A 20,501-nucleotide genomic window follows, 5' to 3' on the forward strand; every position below is an offset into this window, starting at 1 on the left:
AAAATTGTCTAATTTTCATTTAGCTGCCAATAAAGCAAACATCAAGAGAGTGTGAGTGTAATTAACCTAAAATTATAATAGCTCTATTGCCCTTTTCATTCACAACTCTTACAATTTTTTGTTTCACCTCTTCCTTCGATCTTCGCTCTTTTGTTACTCTTCTTCGTGCATTCATATTCTTCTCCCATCTTTTTCTTTCACCATCATCCACCATTATTTCGAGCCATATAAGTATGTAATATTTTGTTTAAAATTATGTGTTTTTGATATGGGTTTTAATGCCCATCCCAACCAATGTGCGATACGAACCATTCCAAGAACAGACTCATTCCACAAACATTAAGTTCAGGTCTAACTGGGTTCTGGAGTTTAAGTTGTTGTGTAAAAATACAATGAAACAAACATGGAATTCTTTATGAGCAGTTTTGGAATTTAAGTATACATATTGACCGACTTTAGTAAATGGGAATAAAATTGGATTATACTTTAAATTTGGTAAGGTCTACAGGATTGCGTAAGGATAAAATGGATGACAAATTTGGATTATATTTTTAACTTGGTATGGTCTACAGGATTTAAGTAAAAAATTAATGATTGGTACCTTTTTTTTTTTTTAACCCGGCAAATAAAACATTACACTCCAACATGAGTACAAAGAGCATCCATCTCAAAGAGATGATTCAGGAAACCATTCAACAAACACAGAACATACCAGCCACCCATCCCCGCAACTAGAACAGCCGGTTCCAGAAGCTTACAACCCTTTTTGTTGCGTGAGGATAACGCCGTGGAAGACTAATCAAAACTTTGACTTTGACGCCGTACCTGACGCGACACGAAACAGAGCAGCTCGAGGACGTACTGAAATCGGAGGGTACTAAAATTTTGCCGGCAAGCCTCCTGCCTCGGTATAGCCTATATCAACATCAAAATCATCCATCCACCGACCATAGTGAAGGCCTACAATCCCCGGTTCTTTTCTATTACCAGGATTGGAGTTTGAGAACTCACAAAGTGAAAAGTTCAATTCACACGTGACCTGTCTAGTCACCCAATTGAGTTTTTCATTGAAACAATCGGGTTTCATTTTCGAGTCGTTTTGTCAAAGATCCACAATTTGGTTTGTGGAAAAGCTTTCCAATTCCCACTTCAACCATTGGTTTGTGGAAAACCCCAACAACTAACATGTTTGTCCGGGTCTAGTACGTCACTCGTAACGAATGATAGACAAATTTGTTGAAAATTTACAGACTGACAAAATGGTAATAGAATCGTCAATTCTTATTTGGTCCTACAAACTGACAAAATGGTACTAGAATCGTCAGTGTAACACGGCACGAAGGAGCCGCTAATGCGGACTACATATATATAATAACAGCGCTCTGTGGACCCCACGTTCATACCTCCCAATTGTAAGAGACTATCAAAGCCAAAAGTGTCTTCTATTTTGCGCGTGAGTGTGTGGATATATAGTACTACGTGTAATATAGCAAAGAGCTCCGAACTCTCACACAATTAATTTGGCGGAGAGAGAAAGATAAGCAACAAGGAAGCAGTCGCAATGACAGAGTCATATCCGATGAATGGTGGAGATGGCAGTTACAGCTACACCAAGAACTCCACCTATCAGGTACTAGATTACGTGTATATATGTGTGTATATCAGCATCTGATTATTTTGTTGAATAAGTACTCTTGTTCTATAAATTATTAGATTTGCCAAGGCTTATGGTGGTGATGAATTTAACATTTCACTCAATTGGGTGACTAGCTTATTCACTCCAATAAACATAATTCTTTCAGTAATTCGAAAGGGAAAAGAATTCTATATTTTTTGACATAAAAGTAATCAAATTCCAAAAGCAGGAAAAAAATATTCAGAAATTTGTATCCATATAGTTTGCCCCCTAACTGAAAAATGTAAAACAGATACTGATTAACCAAACAAACTGATGGCTGAAGTATATATATATATATATTATGATTAGTGTGTGGATGTTGTGTTGAAGCTCATTTTGTACTTGGTTGTTGAAATTACTAAATCAGTTTGTGAGTTAGTACTGTTCTTTGTTGTCTATCAGTTCATGTTTTGCAATGGGATATTTTGGATTTTTTTTTTTTTTTTTTTTTCCTTAGTTGGTACTCCCACACGTGTCTCTCTACTGAGGCTTGAATTTTTGAACTTCTTTTGAAAGATAAGGGCCTAATACCCCTAGGCCACTGACCCGGATACTTGGACATGCCATATCTTTTATTTTCCATCTTCTAGGGAAGATACTTGAATAGGCCATAAAAACAGTAACTGTTGCTTCAAACATGAGGTATGCATACATTACAGAATCAATTCAACCACATAAATTGCAAATTTCAGTAATTTGCAAATTAGTTGGTTCTCTATCATGTTAAAGGCTATATTGGTATGTTCAGCTGTCAGATACACCAACCTAAATATATTGGAATGCAACTAAATATTCACAATTTTTTATACTAATCTATTATTTCCTAGGATACGATGGTATTCTATCATACAGAGTCCAATATGAATATTTCATTTGTTTTTGGATAATCCATATTAAAACAAACATAACAGAATGGTTTTATGTATAATTATAAAGAGAACGTGAATTTTAGATATGTCTGTGAGGTGGATGTCCAACAGATATGTCAAAGACATATTCAATATTATACCTAGGTTTTACTATTCCATGCACTAATTGGATTTGTTAATGATGATCAAAGCATTCCGAATCTGATAGCAATGACAATGATGATTATAGCAACAAGAGCAGTAACTTCTTTTTTCGATTTTACAGAGAGAAACTATCAATTATGCTCAAGAAATGATCGATGAAGCAGTTGCAAAGAAGCTCGACATAAAAAGCCTCATTTCTAATTCAAACACATTGCGCATAGCAGATTTGGGATGTTCAGTTGGGCCAAATACCTTCATTGCCATGCAAAATGTACTTGAAGCCCTGGAAAAAAAGTGTCTTTCCCAAGGCAATGCTTCTAAAGCACCTGAATTCCTAGTGTTCTTCAACGATCATGCATCCAATGATTTCAATACACTTTTTGCATCCCTCCCTCATGATAGGCAATACTTTGCTGCTGGAGTGCCAGGTTCTTTCTATGGCCGCTTATTCCCGGAGTCCTCTCTCCATTTTGTGCATTCCTCCTCTGCACTCCACTGGCTCTCTAAGTCGCCTGAAGAGTTGCTCGACAAAAACTCACAAGCATGGAACAAGGGAAGAATTTACTACACAAGTGCGTCAGAGGAAGTAGCGAATGCTTATGCAGCTCAATTTACAAAAGACATGAAGATCTTTCTGAATGCTAGAGCTAAAGAGATTGTGGCTGGAGGGATGATGGTAGTGCTCATGCCCAGTCTTTCGGATGATATCCATTATTCTCAGCTCTCGGCAGGTCAGGTGTTTGATTTAATTGGGTCTACACTCATGGATATGGTGAATGAGGTAAGTCAATGTTCAGCAGGAATATGCATTCTGCATTACATTTTGATAAATCTATGTTGCACTTGCATCATATTTCCATTGTAATTCTGTGTAACATCTTAATGCAAACCGCTATTATAGGGATTAGTCAGTGAAGCTCAAGTGGATTCATTTAACATTCCTGCGTATTGTCCCTCCCCCAAGGAGATTGCACAACTTGTAGAAGAAAACGGGTGTTTTAGCATTGAGAGAATGCAGATGATGGATCCGAGGTCAAAGATGAATGCCCCACTTGATGCGCACACATTTATAATGCACCTAAGAGCTGGCATGGAAGGAGTTTTCACCAAACATTTTGGAAGTGAAATTGTTGGCGAAATGTTTGACAGAGTTTCTCAAAAAAGTGCAGAGTTTTCCTGCCTGCTGGACAAAGGCTACAAAGAAAAAAATCAAGTATTTTTTGTTTTGAAGCATAAATGATGTGAGTTGGGATGGTATTGGCCTCATTATATGGGTAATTTACATGTCTTTGCTATCTTATCCCCCTCTTTTTCTTTTTCTTTTTGGTACTTGGATAAATATTACAATGTTATTCAGGGAAAAAAAAAATGAAATAATCAATAAGAAAATGGTTTAAACTCAAGCGTGGGACTTATTTATTGTCCACAATCAGTAAGAAATTTAGATTTTGTGCTGAAATCCAGAAATTGGCAGATTTTGAATTTGATTCTGACAAGAAGATAACTATATCCCCTACTCCATAATTTCCCAAAGTCTCTGCAAGAACCCTTTTGCTTGGACAGTATTATGTTATGCTGACTGATGAATTGAATACACTGTGATGTACTTCTGCAGTGACAAGCATCACCAAGATAAGTCATATTTGCTTTCTCAGCAGTTACATCCTGCCTTTTTTATATAGATTATGGGACTTGAAGACCTAATAGATATGTAAAATAAGCCTATCTAGGAAAAGTAACTGATATTGGCACTCTAAGAGGAGTCTTAGGCACTAACTATGATATTTGGATTTAAGCAGAGGAGTGTCTCAGAATGTTTCCTTGGAGCCCCTATTGATCTTCCGTAAATAAATGTTTTGGACATCTACTCTAATTTATTTAGTAATATTTCTTTTTTCTGTTATTGCATTTAGGGCTAGTTTGGTGTGCAAGAATGAAATAGAATGGAATAGGAATACAGCTAGGAATGGCATGAGAAGGGAATGGAATGGGAATGATGATTCCCGTTCTCTTATTTGGTTACAAATATGGAATGTGTAAAAATAAAATGATGATTTTCATTTACTTGTTTGGTTGGACTAAAAATTAAAATGGAATGAATTTATATTGTTTTCTCCAAATTACCTTTATCATTAATAAAAAAACTTAACTAAAAAGTTAACATCCTAAAGAAAATTTTTCCAATCCAGTGGTAAGAAAGAGGTCTGGAATACATAGGAGAACAGGCCGAGAAGAGGAAAGTCCTCCGTGAAGAGGAAAGTCCTTCGTAATACTATTGGGTTTAAGGTTCTGTAGACTGTAGTTTGGATACCTGGGTAGAGCATTCAAGAGAAAAAACTGGTGGGACAGAGAGAGAAAAAGAGATTGGGTGAAGCCATTAAATTAAAAAGATATCGTAGAACGGTATCTTTTATGGAAACACCGTATGTGGGAATCGAACCCCTTTTGAATTGTCGGCAAGATGGTGGTGAACTGATGGTGAGCACAGAGGACGGACTGGTGAGATTGATGGCGAGCAAAAAGGCGGCAGCGCTGACAATTGTATTGCCGGCGGCGAAGCTTTTGAGTATGCTTGGAGAACGCCAACAATGGACAAGGACGGCGGCCAGAGAGCTCCACAACGGTGACCAAATTTCTGTTCGACAATAGGTTGGGTTGGGTTGTGTGCTCTTGTATGTTTCATTGTTGATAGAGGAGATGATGGTGGCAACGGGGAAGAAGGCTGGATTTGTTGTGGTGGATTTGTAATTTGTTAGGATTTATTTTTTAATATTTTTTTTAGTTTGTATTTTTTTTAAAGTAGGAATGGAATAATTGTTCCTTTTGTCAGAAGGTGGAATGATTTTGATGGAATGGAATGATTTTGATGGAATGATTAGAATGGTGGAGAATGACGATTCCAAATTTAAAATTGGGCACCAAATACAAGAATGGTGATAATAGTAGAGTAAATAAAAATTGATTTTTATTTCATAAAAATGGTTTTTAAGAAAACCAATGTAAGTAAAATTATATATATATTATTTCATAGAGGCGACTTTTACGAAAGCATATTTTATTTCATAAAGATGGTTTTTAAGAAAACCAAAGGATGATTTTTAAGAAAACCAAAGCAAAGTAAAAATAGATATTTATTTCATTATAAGTGGTTCTTAAGAGAACCCAAGTGAGTAAAACAAATATAATTTCATGGTTTTAAGAAAATTAAATATGCCACTTAAATTGTTTTAAATATATTAAAAGAAAAGAAATCTATTTCTGTTGGGTAAAACTTGGATAATCTAGAGAATACTATTCTTTTTTTTTCTTTTTCTTTTTCTTTTTTTTTTTGAGAAAACATGATTTAAGATGGTTATTTATTTAGAAAATATTATTTTTAAGGAAGGATACTTTTTTGGAAAATACTAAATTTTCAAAAAAAATAATGTCCACGATTATTTATTTAGGGTGATATGAATAATACTACAACCTATCTTATAAAAAGGGTAGTTAGCCAATTCAAAAGGTACGACAAAAATTCCTAACAGAGTACATTCATCTTCCTGATCCTATACTAACCTGACCATCGGAGACTCTTTGGGCCAATACCGTACCGGTGCCTTTCCGATAACTTTTTCTCTTCTCGGCAGGTTACGACGTCGTTCTGGATCATGACAGAATCTTGCATCATCAATTATTATGGTAAGTAATTTTCATGTAAAGCCTCGCATAGTTCCGCCGTCATTTTCCATATATGTTCCTATACAATTGAATTGGGTCATTATATTGTTTGGAAAAAGGTGCGGGTAATTTTGTTTTTTAATTAATTCTTTAGGTTAAAGGGATTTTGATAAAGTGAAAGGGTAATAATATCTTTTTACATATAAAAAATAGTGTGACATTTTAAAAAACAACTTTTAGAATGTGAGTGAAAAATAAACCAAACCTAAGCGACGTGTCACTGAAAATAACCTAAAAATAATAAAGTCAGCTCCGGCTAACTAACTTGGAAATTTACATGTTACAAAGCGCTTTCATTTTCTTAAATTTGGCCCCACCGATTGATAAAATTGTAGTACTTCGTACAATATTCAACGTTACACGTCACATGGATCCACCAATGGATACTACAACTAGTACACATACTAACAGTGTAGGGTCTAAAGTCTAATAGTCACTGCAGAGAGCTGAAAATTCTCAACTCGAAAGTCTCATCACAGTTTGAGATAGCGAAGAGAGAGAGGGACAGAGAGGGGGTAAAAGGATAGAAATGAGCAAAGCCGAAGCAGGCGCAGTTCCAGAATCGTATCCGATGACGGTGGAGATGGCATTAATAGCTACACCAAGAACTCCATCTATCAGGTACTACATAATTTCATGCTTCATAATATATATACACACACGTGTGCGCATATATGCAGATATAGTCATATAGATTTATGTGTCTTAATAATTAGCATCTGGGTATTTAGTTGAAGAGTTAGTGGACTTCGAGGCTCGATTGGGATGGAAGGATTTAGAATAAATAAGGAATATATAGGTCCAATTTTTCACTTAGAAGTGCGGCTTAAATTTTAGATTTAAAATAACAAAGTTTTTTTATCTTTCAATATATATATATATATATATATATATATATATATATATATTTGTATATATATAATAACAAGACATTTATGTACTTACTTTGTTACCAAGGAGACCGTGTAATATAAATACATCTTTTCTATCTTCAAAATGGTGAAAGTTCATTTAAAGGACAAACTCAAGTTGATGCATGAGTGAATAACTTGAATCCTTCTCTTAATAAATACAAGGAACGAAAATTTAAATTCATTTATTTATGCTCATTTATCATAAAACATTATGCGTCACCCTCTGTCCTATAATAGATGGGTACTTTGAGAAATGTGATTTTAAATTTTATCATAAAACATTGTGGCTAATTTATTTGGCTACTCTCTCCGTCCCAATGTCATAGTTCCCAAAGTACCCATCTATTATGGGACTGAGGGGAGTATATCTGATTCATACCCATTGCATGTTTATGGTAAGTTGGAATTACCTCATTTTTATTTATATATTTTTAAATTTTCTAAGAAACTCATAAATCCATTTACCATTGTGGGAAAAGTTGAAATCCATTTTGACGAAATCTATATTAATATGCATCTTATACTTTGGTGGTGATTGTGTTACAGGATATGCATTAACTTTTAATGGATCAAATGTAAACTCATAATAAATTTCTAGTCTAGATTAACAAAATGCTGACCAATCACTAAAAAGTAAAAAGCATGAGTTTATTGTTGAATGAGGCAACCATCCGTTTTTGACTCAATTGGGTGGTTTATTACACCGAAATAAGTAAATAAATTAGATAAATTTTATAACGATTTCGTTTTGGATGTGATGTTGGTAGTATGAAAAAGTATTCTAGCACTCTACGTTTCTAAGTAAAATGACATAATTTCCCACTCAAAATTCAAAAGTCACGTGTAGAAGCAGAAATGAACACTAGTAAAGTGCAAGGCTTATCAAAAAAAAAAAAAAAAAAAAAATTGGTAAAGTACTTAACTGATCTACCTGTGTCAGGACGGCTTGGATCTTTAACTCCCAAAATCCAGGTCCAACATTCATATTTTTATGGAGTGCTAATATTCATTAGTCTTTATCTAATTAACTTTAAAATATTCAAATTCCAATCAATAAATCAATAAATATTCAATTTTTTTTTGGCGAGTATCTTAATTCCTTTGTCGTCTCTCTCCCTCTCATCTGCAAGTTGTCATTTGCAAAATCTGACCTCAATCTCTCTCTCTATCTCTCTCTCTCTCTCTCTATATATATATATATATATGTATGTTTGTATAGCTAACTATCCAGAAAACAGAGCACCAAACCCAAATGGGCTTGATTATTGATGAAGAAGAAGAACGAAATCAGTGGTCTGAGCAGCAAGATTTTCATCACCGTCAGAGCAGGTGGATGGGAAGCTTATTTCCCAGAAGTTTCTCCCTGAAAATAGGGTCTTGAAACCCAACCAGACCTCAAAAAATACGGATTATTTTGACTGTTTTTGACAGAACATTGAAGGCCCTATTGAGATGCAGTCCTTATTGGAAGACAGCAGGGGTTTGGCATATAATTAAGTTTCATTCTAGTTCCACCCGCTAGTTTCTCCATGGTCGAAGATGGCATTTACAGATCTGGTTTCGTCAATCCTCCAATTTCCCATTTTTTGAAACCCTTAATTTGAAATCAATCATGTAAGTGTTGTTATATATACAATATATATATATATGTATCTTAATGATTCACAATTTTCAAAACCCATACATACAAGTTAGCAGTTGCAAAGAGAGAGAGAGAGAGAGAGGGGCAAGCTTGAGAGTGAGAGACAGCGGCTGAAGCTTGCGAACGGCAAACCCGAACTGGAACAGCAGTTTATTGAAACTGAAAGATATGGGTTTTGATTTTTTGAACAATCTGAAATGATATGCCGATATGGGTTTTGATATTTTGAACAATCTGAAATGATATGCCGATATGGGTTTTGAACTTTTGATTCTTGCAAACAGATAGATAAACTGAAATATATGGGTTTTGAACTTCTGATTCTTGTAGATTTTGTAGTTTGCAGTTGCAGAGAGACAGAGACAGAGGGGGGGGGGGGGGGGGGGAGAATAAAGATGGAGGCGATTGGGAAGGATGAAATGATTTGCCCTACAAATATTATGTGGGACATAATGCAATGAATGGTTAAGATGGGAAGGTAATTTGGAAATCAACGGTCAAATAGGATTGGGAAGCTAGAAGTGTGTTGGACTTGGTTGAATGGAGGTTGAGAATTGCTAAAATATAGTATTTAGGATGAAATGCATCATTGAAGCAGAATTGCTAAAATATAGTATTTTAATTTGACACTGTAGCTCAGTTCAAAATATAGATTTGGCAGCTCGAAATGACATTTAGCATTGGAGATGCTCTTATAAAGCAATTGTAAAATAATTCTCGTTATATTTGTATTCAAAGTATACACATTGACATATATACCATTCAAAAAAAAGAGAAAAATGCAACTTAAATACATAGGCTCCGTTTGATTAGATGAAAATTTTTATGGAAAGTAAAAGTGAAAGAAAGTAAAGTGAAAGAAAAGAAAATCAAGTTTTCATCATGCATTTAGTGAGCAAGAAAATTTTTGAAGAAAATTATAAGAAAATTTTATTTTGTTAGATTGGATAGCATAAAAGAAAAAGAAAATGATTTTACTTACTAAAAATATCTTTATAAATTCAAATAGTAAAATAAATAAATAAATTTAGGTTAGATAAACATTATTTATACTTAATTATTTATTTTAGTAAGGAACTAGATAAATATGGAATAGAATAATATATATATATATATATCTATTCACTTGTGGATTCAAATATTTGTTTTCACCTTATGTTAGTTTTATTTTTATTATTTATTATTTAATTCTCCTTATTATTATTATTATTTTTTTGAAATTGAGAAAACTAAAATTTTTGATAAACTGAACTTTTTATGTCACGAGTCTGTGGGCCAAAAAAGTAGAAGATAAAGAAAATTCATACAAAGTTATTTGTTTAAATTCTTATATTGCTTTTACTTCTAAAAATAATTCATCAATATGAAAACCAACACATTCTTAGAAAGTCAGAACTATAGTTTCTGCTGGTACAAAAAAAAAAAAAAAAAAAAAAAAAAAGTGAGCTTTGGAATATTTGTAAAGCCAGAGATTTGGCTCTAGTTTGAACACAAACAGAGGACTATGATACCACCTACATGAATAGGAAATAAATTGAAGTGAGAGATTGACCATAAGTGAGTTTCAAATCGTTGACCAAAAATTCCCAACACTAACTCAGTTTTTACCCAACACTCTTATCAACAAATAGTTAGGTATATATATAACAACTCTTAATCATTATCAATTATAAGAAAAAATATGTTACTAATTCAGACCTTTCAAAACAAAAAAAAAAAAAAAAAGTGAAAAAAAATAATTAGTAACAAAAGGAAAAAATAAATTAAATTTGGATGCACACGTAAAAATACAAATAATTAAATTAGTAATACATGATTGTATAAACAAATAATTTAAGAATGAAATGTAAGAAATTTCTAACATAAATAGAACTGATGGATCAAATGCATAAACTTGATTAGAACACATACCAGATATAGAAACTTGGTTTGGAGAGAACTACAGCGGAAACAATCTTCAACCCTCTCCTATGTCTACAAAATCGGATGATGGACTCTAGGGCCTTTTATACATATATATAGTGAGGGTTGGGACCGTTTCATTCGTACATGAAGAGATGTGTGGTTCCATCAACCGACACAACTCTTTACATGTGACTATTAATTTTAAGGGTGCAACCTCTCTTATGTGTATATATAAACAATATATTTAATTAATTATTAATAAACTACTAATTTGCTTACATTCTCCTACTTAGTCTACCAATAATTAATTCTGATCACTTCAAGATAAAAAGAAGGAAAAAAAAAAAAATGATCATGAGTGCAATCTAGAAATTAGTCCATATATTTACTAGCAGCACCTCTATAATTCAATTTTGGAGTCCCTTCGAGTCTACAAATATGGGATCAAGGGCGTCATTATTTCATTAATGATATAAGACAATAATGGTCACTGATACTAATAAACTCAACTCCAAAGTCACATATATACAACATGTGAAAATATTTTAATAAAATATTCATTCCATTCATCGGTCCTACCGTGTCTCAATAAGGACACACCGTGCCACAAAATAGGACACTTAAGTCACAAAATTTTCCATATACACGTGCACTAATATGGAGAATTTAGTAAATGAAGATAATAATTGTGATCACAAAATAAAATTGTCTTTACCTGAGCCAAATACAACCTCCCACTAACTACGTAAATTATTGTTGTCAAAGAGAAATTTGCATGCTGTACAACATTAGCGACAAACCCTTAGTTATGGGATCAATAATCTTTTGTTGGGTATCAATGTGCTCAATCAGACACTAGCTGATTTTGATTCCTCTATTTCACAACAAGGTATTAACGGTCATATTTTAAACCAACTTAAACTCTTATTGTTTCTTTAATCTAAGACTGTAGCGGAATTATTGAAACTAATATTTTATAACGTATAAAACGTGGCCTTATAACATGCAAATAACCTCCGCTTCTATCACTTATCAAAATAGTAAAACAATACTTGAAATAAATTTGTATACTATACGTCCTGACAACTAGTAAAGTCAGTTTTTCCACCACTACAAACCTGTCAGTCTTCTTATAAAACATATGGTTCTTAATCCTTTGCAAATACCTTATAAATTTCTTTACCGCTCATTATAGATCCAAACTAGGACCACGTACTATGATATCTGCCTAGCATTATGATAACAAATGCTATATTATAATTAATCATATGAAAAATCTGGGCATACATTAGATTCCCAAAGGCGTAGGAAATGTCTTTTACCTAATATTGCTATAGATATTTTCTTGGTAATTGCATTACCAAATTTCTCAACTGTTACAATGGGTGCAATTCCACCTCTATAGTGTTATATGTTAAATACTTTCAGAATTTTATCTAAGTAGGTTCTTTGTGATAATCCAAAAATTTCACGAGATTCATTTAGATGAAAATTAATGCCAATAAAGAGGCTCCATCAACACCTCCATCTCAAATCTTTGAGAAGTTAAATAATGTCACTTTTATCGACAGTTAACACTAAAGATGAATTTACTCCCACTGACTTTAAGAATAATGAAAGCCACACATTTACATTTTAATTGATGGGAATGTCAACTAAACTTTCCAGAGTTAATTAAATAATGGCTCAAAACAATTAACTCTAAATAGGATCAACATAGCATATAATAATCTTTCCTTTAGGCCAAAATTATCATATGTTAGTCTCCCACTGGCGAAATAATTTTCACCTTTGAAGCTAATTAATCATAGAAAACACAATAACAAATTATACTCCTTTAGGCGTAGTGAGCCATCAATTTGTCTTCTACACTAATTACCTCAATCTGCTTAGTTGGACAAACTCAATGACCCACCTTTGGGCTTGATCATTGCTCGTCCTTACTAAATGCCAACACAATCATTTAACTTTAACAAAATAATAATTTTGCCACTAACTACAAATATAATTAAAAAATTGCATGCGTGTGCCACTTTAGTGACTAAACACTCCATCAAACTTAATGGCACTTATGCTTAAAATTACAAAATATGATTCAATTTTCCCGAATGAATTAAACATATACATATACATATTATGCAACAATTTATAACATAAGGTACATGCATAATTGTGTATATAATTTCAATAACATGTATAATTTCATAAACTTATGTGCTATGAAACTTTAAATTAATCATTGATTATGTCATGTATATCATCAAAGATATAAAACATTCAATTAGTGATAATAACTTAATAAAAATGACATATTTATGAAAATTATTAAAGCACTAAATCAAATCTCAAGCCTTAAAATTTATATATGCTATAAAATAAAGAATTTCAAGACAAAAATTTTGTCAAATAATTATTTCTAATAGAATCGTACACGCTCTAATTAAGTTTGTTATAGGTCTATAGCATAACTCTTGATGCATAGACCACAAATACAGGTGCATGCAACACGCATGATCAGCAATTCAATAGACATGCCTATTGGTTAAAATCCAAAAGACATGCCTATTGGTTAAAATCCAAAAGACATGTCTATGCCTATCAGTTAAAACCCAAAAGACATGCCTATTGGTTAAAATCCAAAAGACATGCCTATGCCTATTGATTAAAACTTAAAAGACATGCCTATTGGTTAAAATCCAAAAGACATGTCTATCGGTTAAAACCCAAAAGACATGACTATTGACTGAAATTCAAAAGACATGACATCCATATATATATATATATATATATCGAATGAATATTTGTGACCCAAACCAAAACATGCCATGGTACGTTGTTATATGAGTGGTACTGTTTCACTTACAACTATCATAAACAGTCGTGACCACTTGATATTATTGACAGTATGTGATACGTATGACACCCAAATAAGCGACATTCATTACATCAGCAACGTGATTAAATTTATTTACTTCTAAATAGGATTCTCTTTAAAATGAGTTATTCATTCTAAACAAATTAGAGAATATTCACGTTATAATTATAACTGCATGTGTAGGAAAATATTCACATTGTTGTCATAAACACCCCAAAACAAAAACAAACAAAAAAAAAAAAAAACGTGGTTGCCATCAGCATGTTAACCGTGCATGGAAAATATTCACGTTAAAGCAACTGTGCTATTAACATGTTAACCGTGCATGGAAACTATTCACGTTAAAACAACTGTGTGATGACATTCGTATAGATACAGATATATATTTCATATTTCAGTATTAGCAGAAATTTTGAAGACCTTGTACATACATGTTTGTAATATAATATAATTGTACTAAAGTATTTGATGGTTTCACGCATATATGCGTATACATGAAATACAGAGTGTGTGTGTGTATATATATATATATATATGTATGTATCCTTATCCATCTCAAATATTTATTGTATATAAGTATTATACTATACTACTAACAATATAATGTTAACAAATAAATCAAATTTATGCATCGGAGTCTATGTTGGCTCTGATACCACATGTAAGAATTTTCTAACATAAATAGAACTGATGGATCAAATGTATAAACTTGATAAGAACACATACCAGATATAGAAACTCAATTTGGAGAGAACTACAACGGAAACATTCTTCAACCCTCTTCTATGTCTGCAAAATCGAATGATGGACTCCAGGGCCTTTTACGCATATATATAGTGAGGGTTGGGACCGTTTCATTCATACGTGAAGAGATCTGTGGTTCTATCAACCGACACAACTCTTTACATGTGACTATTAATTCTAAGAGTGCAACCTCTCTTATGTGTATATATAAACAATATATTTAATTAATTATTAAAAGATTACTAATTTGCTTACATGAAACTCATATTTTCAATGATATTCAGAGAAGAAGAATGAAGAGAGACAACTGACATGGATATAATAGGAAAGTAATATATAAAGTGCACAACTTTTGTGAGAAAGTTAATTTTCGTGTGTTTTATGCACCAAAAATTTTGGAAAAAATTTTCAGATGCGAGAATCCTATTTTCCCTAAAACTTTCATTTTCCCTCTAACCAAACTTCTTAAAAATTAAAATATTTTTCTTTTCTTTTCCTTTCTGGTCACTTGATGCTAACCAAACAAACTCATAGGGATAATATATGAGAAGGAAAAAAACATAGGGTTACAGGTCAAAAGAGAAGTGGCAGATTTGAAGCATTGATAAGAATTAATTTTCCTTAGAAATTTTTTCCATTTTTGAAACTTCAATTTCTAGATCTTTGAGTATGATTCCACATTTAGGAAAGAAGCATCCTTGATGGAATATTAATGCAACTATTTACCCTTATAACTGAACAAATTCTATATATAGTCGCATATATTAACATAAAGATGAAAGTAGATGAGTGTGGGCTGATTCATTAGTTATTTACTTGATTCAAACCCGCGACGGTAATACTTCTAAGGTACGCCCTCTCTCACGATGGGACAATAGTGTAATTTACCCCCCCCCCCCCCCCCATTCTTCTTGAATTCATACATACAAACATTAGAGCATCTCCAACCGTTATATATATTTTTGTGTAAATCTAATGTGTCAAAGTAGATTTACATTAAAAAAATTTGTAGTACATATTTTTAGCTCCAGCGGTTATTTTATACCTTTTTTTAAAAAAAAATAAAAAATAAAAAAATAAAAAATCCCCCAATAATAACCAACCATGTGTCATACCCAATGTCCTACATAACTTTTACAAACCTACTTGATTCACTTTACTTTTTCGCGATTAAATTTCACGTCATAATCCTTCTCAATTAAGAAAAAAATAATAGTTTTGCCTTATATTTCACTTTCCCATCCCGCCAATAACAAACCTTTCCTGCCACCACTAGAATTTTAACTTAATAACAAATAATCAAATAAGATTCAAGTATGTAGAAACTACATAATTAAAGGTTTTATATCAATAATTATATAAAAATGTAATTAAAATATATATCTAATCTTTGGCTAGTTGGTACATATTTATCTTATTAGAATATAATGTAAAATGATAAAATATATATATATATATATATATATATATATATATATATATATATATATATAACAAAACCCTAGAATCTATGGCAATGATTGCAGGAGATAAGATCAAACAAAAGTGATAAATCAAACTATGTTTATTAAAGAAAAATAAAAATAAAATAAAAGATGGTCGAGTAGTTCTTACCTTGCTGCAAGTTGTAGATTTTTCTCTATGGTGCTCTAGAAAAGTGGGAAACAAAGAGGCATAAAGGAATGAGAGAGAAGAAAGAGAACCACGAGAGGAGGGGGGGGGGGGGGGGGAATATGCTTACGTGGCTGTATAAAATACATAACCCTTTTACACATGGGTGATGTGGCAATGTATCTTAACAGATTGCTGGAGATGAAAAAAAAAATTACAAATCATATGTGGCAATGTATATTTTACACAAAATGATTTTTTAACATACTGTTGGAGATGCTCTTATATATGTATGGATGTAAATATAAATGAAGTATTGACATGTTGCCATAAGGAATACAATAATAATGAACTTACAATTTTTCTTTTAATACAAGATCTGGCTTTTAAAATTAAGGCTACAAAGATCCAAATTGAAATTTTCTATTAGGTTTTAGTGGATACAAGTTGTTTTTATTTCTAAACTCAGTGTTTATGGAGCCATTTAATAAGTGTTTTGAAAAATTTTAGGGGGGCAATTATAATTTTCTATGTTTTGGGGGACCATAAGTTAGGTTTATTTACATTCACTATTTTTTGGGAGCCACAAATAAGAATTTTGAAAAAAAAAAAAAAACCCACCACCACCTGGGTATGTAACTTCTTTGTTCACTGTGACCTTTAATATCATAATTGTTACTCCATCTCAATTTAGTTCATCTTTTCTTTTTGTATTATTTCAAAATACTTATCTCATTTAAAAAGTCAAATAAGATAAATGCAATTTTTTTTTTTTTTCCCGTAAATTAAGTTTTCAAATTTTCTAACTTGATAATATATGTATTCCAATTTGAAAAGAAAGCTTAGTAATTTTAAAATATCTAAATGGGACTATTAGGGAAATCCATGTATTAACTTATTAAACCATAATAACTTCCCCATGTTTTTAGTTCACTCAATATGAAGTTAAATAAAGGGCAATTTGTTGGCCCTATGTTATGTTAAAGCCTTTGTTATATGAAATCGGGTAGGACATTTATGTGCGTCTAAATACAAAAATCCAAGAACATACCATAATGTGAGAAAAAAGAAAAAGAAAAAGAGTTTTATGTATAATCATACCATAAACTTGAATTATGAAAATATTCTTGCTAGGTAACCACCCAATTAAATATGTTGAACATAGTCAGTTGTTGTGTGTCTTGCACAGGTATTTCATGCTTCACGAGAGCAAATTTTTTTAGCTTATTTAATTTTTTTTTTCAAATGGGGGGTGTCAAACTGAAACAATTAATTAATGCAACCAACCAAACCGCATAGTTGGAATTGACTCCAATTGATCTTTATCTCTTTTTTTTAGTTGGTATTCACGCACACACATATTTTCATTGAGACTTGAACCCTAACATCTCTTTGAAAAGTAAGGTTTGGGTAAAGGGCGAGAGAAGTGGAATGAGCTGATTCTAATTCTATTCGTACTTACAAGGGAAAATGATTTTTCCACGTAGCTCAAGGTCAATCCATCTTCTAACCTTCTCAAAATAGAAAGAGCAGATTCAGTGTGTGACCAGAGGATTCGGTTTCGGCCGTTACCGTAAAGTGAGTGACCAAATGAAGTGCATGGGATATTCAAAGTCATTGCGAACAATTTTTTTTTTTAAAAAAAATCCTAATAAATAGTTATTTTGAATAGAATGCTCAAAAAAATAAAAAAAAAATATTAATTTGTGGATCTCAAATAATTGTAGTGAATTGTTAAACCTACTTTTTTAATTGAAATCTTTCATTATGTAATTCACTATAATTGTTTGATTAGAGTATCACTGCTCAAAAAAAAAAAAAAAAAAAAAACCCACAAAATCTAGTCAATCTTTCCTTTCTAAATGGACGCATTTGTCTTTAGCTTTTTGTCCTCTAGGACAGTAATAAGTCAATAATAATAAGAAAAATTATTCACAGAAGCGAATATTTGGACAAAATGAAAAGCAGCAGCCAAATGAGACTAATCAAACCTACTCACCTTCCCGCAAATAAACAATGTGTAAATATTTTACCAAAAAAATAAAAATAAAAAAAAATAAAATTGTCTATATTAAGTTAAGGGCAATAAAATAAAATTGTGCATGTTAAGTTAAGGGCTCTGAATTCTCATTTCAGCTTTAGAGGGGAGAGAGAGAGAGATGAGCAACACCGAAACTGCAGCCAAGCCGGAATCATATCCGATGACTGGTGGTGAATTCACTGGCAGATTGAGCCTTTCTAAATGGGGTGGGCTAATTTTGGACTTGGCTAACTTTGGATTGGGGTACCATTACTTCTTTTTTTTTTTTTTTTTTTTTTGGGGGGGGTGGGCTGAAGCATCCACCCTCGTGGTGATGGTAGGGCTGCAACTTGGGCTAGTTCAACCCAACCCAGCCTCAACCCAAAGCGGATTGGGTTGGGTCAACCCGAATTAAACTCAACATGGGTTATGATCATAACCCGGACCGAATATTTTCGGACGGGTTGGGTCGGGTTGATGGGTTGAGTTTTTAAAATTTTTTTCCCAGAAATTTATATATAATATAATACATTATATAATATAAATACATTATTATAATATATTATAATAAACAAAATCGTATATATTTATTGATAATTGTTATATATAATATATAATTATATATATAATATAATATAATATATATAAAATATTATATATTAAAACAAAATATCTTTAAGGCAAATCACTTTAGCCTCCCTTGTCGCCTCGATCTCCATTATCTCTGAACCCTCTCTCTCTCTCTCCTCCAACTGCAAATTACAAAATCTACAATAATCAGAAGTTCAAAACCCATATATTTCAGTTTTATCTATCTGTCTGCAAGAATCAAAAGTTCAAAACCCACATCGGCATATCATTTCAGATTGTTCAAAAATTCAAAATCAAATCGGCATATCATTTCAGATTGTTCAAAAAATCAAAACCCAGATCTTTTAGTTTCCATCGCCCGCTGTTCCAGTTCAGGTTCGCCGTGCGCAAGCTTCAGCTACTGTCTCTCAACTCTCAAGCTTACCCCGCTCTCTCTGTTTGGAAAAAAGGAATTTCATTTCCTCTTCTCGTCGACAAATTACAAGTTGCAGAAAGTGGGAAGATTTGTGTTGACGACAGATCTGGTGATATTCTCGTCTCTCCGGCGGAGGTCGCCATCTCTGGAGGCATTCCTGGCACCGGTGGATCTCGCCGCGGTCTCTCAACTCTCAAGCGGCGGAGAGAGAAAGAAGAGAGAGAGAAAAAAAAAATGAAGAGAGAGGAGAAAGAAAGGAGAAAAAAAAAAAAAAAAAAAAAATTGGGTTTCGGGTTGAGCACGAACCTAACCCGAATATGCCTGGGTTTTGACAAAACCCAACCCGAACATGAACCCGATTTGTGAATTTAAAACCCAATTTTAAAAATTGCGGGTTAGGCTTGGGTTGGGCTGGGCTAACCCGCCCAAGTCGCAGCCCTAGGTGATGGCACTTACAGCTACTCCAATAACTCCATTTATCAAGTAAATTACATGTTTTACATGTGTGTGAATAGATATATATCATATCTATAAACAACATGTTGCTATTTTGCTTGAATCGGTATTCAACTCTCTGATTAAGTTTTAGGCTTTATTTATATCGACTTAAGAGTTAAGAAGTATACAATAAATTTAAATTAATATTTAGTTTTTTTTTTTTGGAAATTGATTAATATATAGTTTTGACTAAAGTTTAAATAATACAAAAGCTTTGATCTGACTCTGACAGGATGGTACTAAACTATGTAAAATTATTAAATAATTAGTTAGAGAAAATTTAAATTGACATAAATATTTTTTCAGAAATTAATTTACACAAATATTTAATAAATTAGAATTTACAACTACAAATTAAAAAATGCAAGATTAATATGCAAAGGACATGGAGATCTTTCTAGGTGCCAAAGCTAAAGAGATGGTGGTTGGAGCCATGATGGTAGTCATCATTATGGGTTTCCCAGATGACATCCATCATTCTAAGCTCTTCCTTGGTCAGTCATATGATTTTTGTGAGTCATACGTAGCGGAATGTATTTAGAAAAGTTTAGATTTTTTAAAACAGATCTGTGTCGTTACCAACTTTATTTATTTTAGCAATTAAACAGCTAATCACATGCAGATAAAATAAAGCAAAGTATAAAGTTAGAAATGACACCAGAATTTTAGCGGGGAAACCCCAGTTGATAAAATACGTCAACTATAATGGGAAAAACCTCATGGACTTGTGCAGTCCAAAGTAAACCAATTCACTATATTTAAAACAAAGTATACCGAACTTTGACTCTGGCTCACACCCTATCATTCTACATCACACCAACCGCTGACGATTCTCTGGCTTTGCGACTCCCCGTCCAACAACAACTTGACCTTAG

At 32.6% G+C, this 20,501-nt stretch overlaps 1 protein-coding gene across 1 annotated transcript; it reads left to right on the forward strand.

The window, feature by feature from the left end:
- The first annotated feature begins 1,464 nt into the window (after positions 1-1,464).
- Positions 1,465-4,094, forward strand: LOC132300327 (loganic acid O-methyltransferase-like). The gene is made up of 3 exons (XM_059797352.1): positions 1,465-1,630; positions 2,813-3,472; positions 3,593-4,094. Exons 1-3 carry the CDS (start codon positions 1,562-1,564, stop codon positions 3,929-3,931), a joined length of 1,068 nt encoding a protein of 355 aa, XP_059653335.1. The 5' UTR covers positions 1,465-1,561; the 3' UTR covers positions 3,932-4,094.
- The last annotated feature ends 16,407 nt before the right edge of the window (positions 4,095-20,501 follow it).

The sequence above is a fragment of the Cornus florida genome, unplaced genomic scaffold, assembly GCF_030987335.1.
Source record: "Cornus florida cultivar Cherokee Brave unplaced genomic scaffold, ASM3098733v1 CherokeeBrave_3.0.0_Hap2_Chr03, whole genome shotgun sequence".
Classification (NCBI taxonomy): Eukaryota; Viridiplantae; Streptophyta; class Magnoliopsida; order Cornales; family Cornaceae; genus Cornus; species Cornus florida.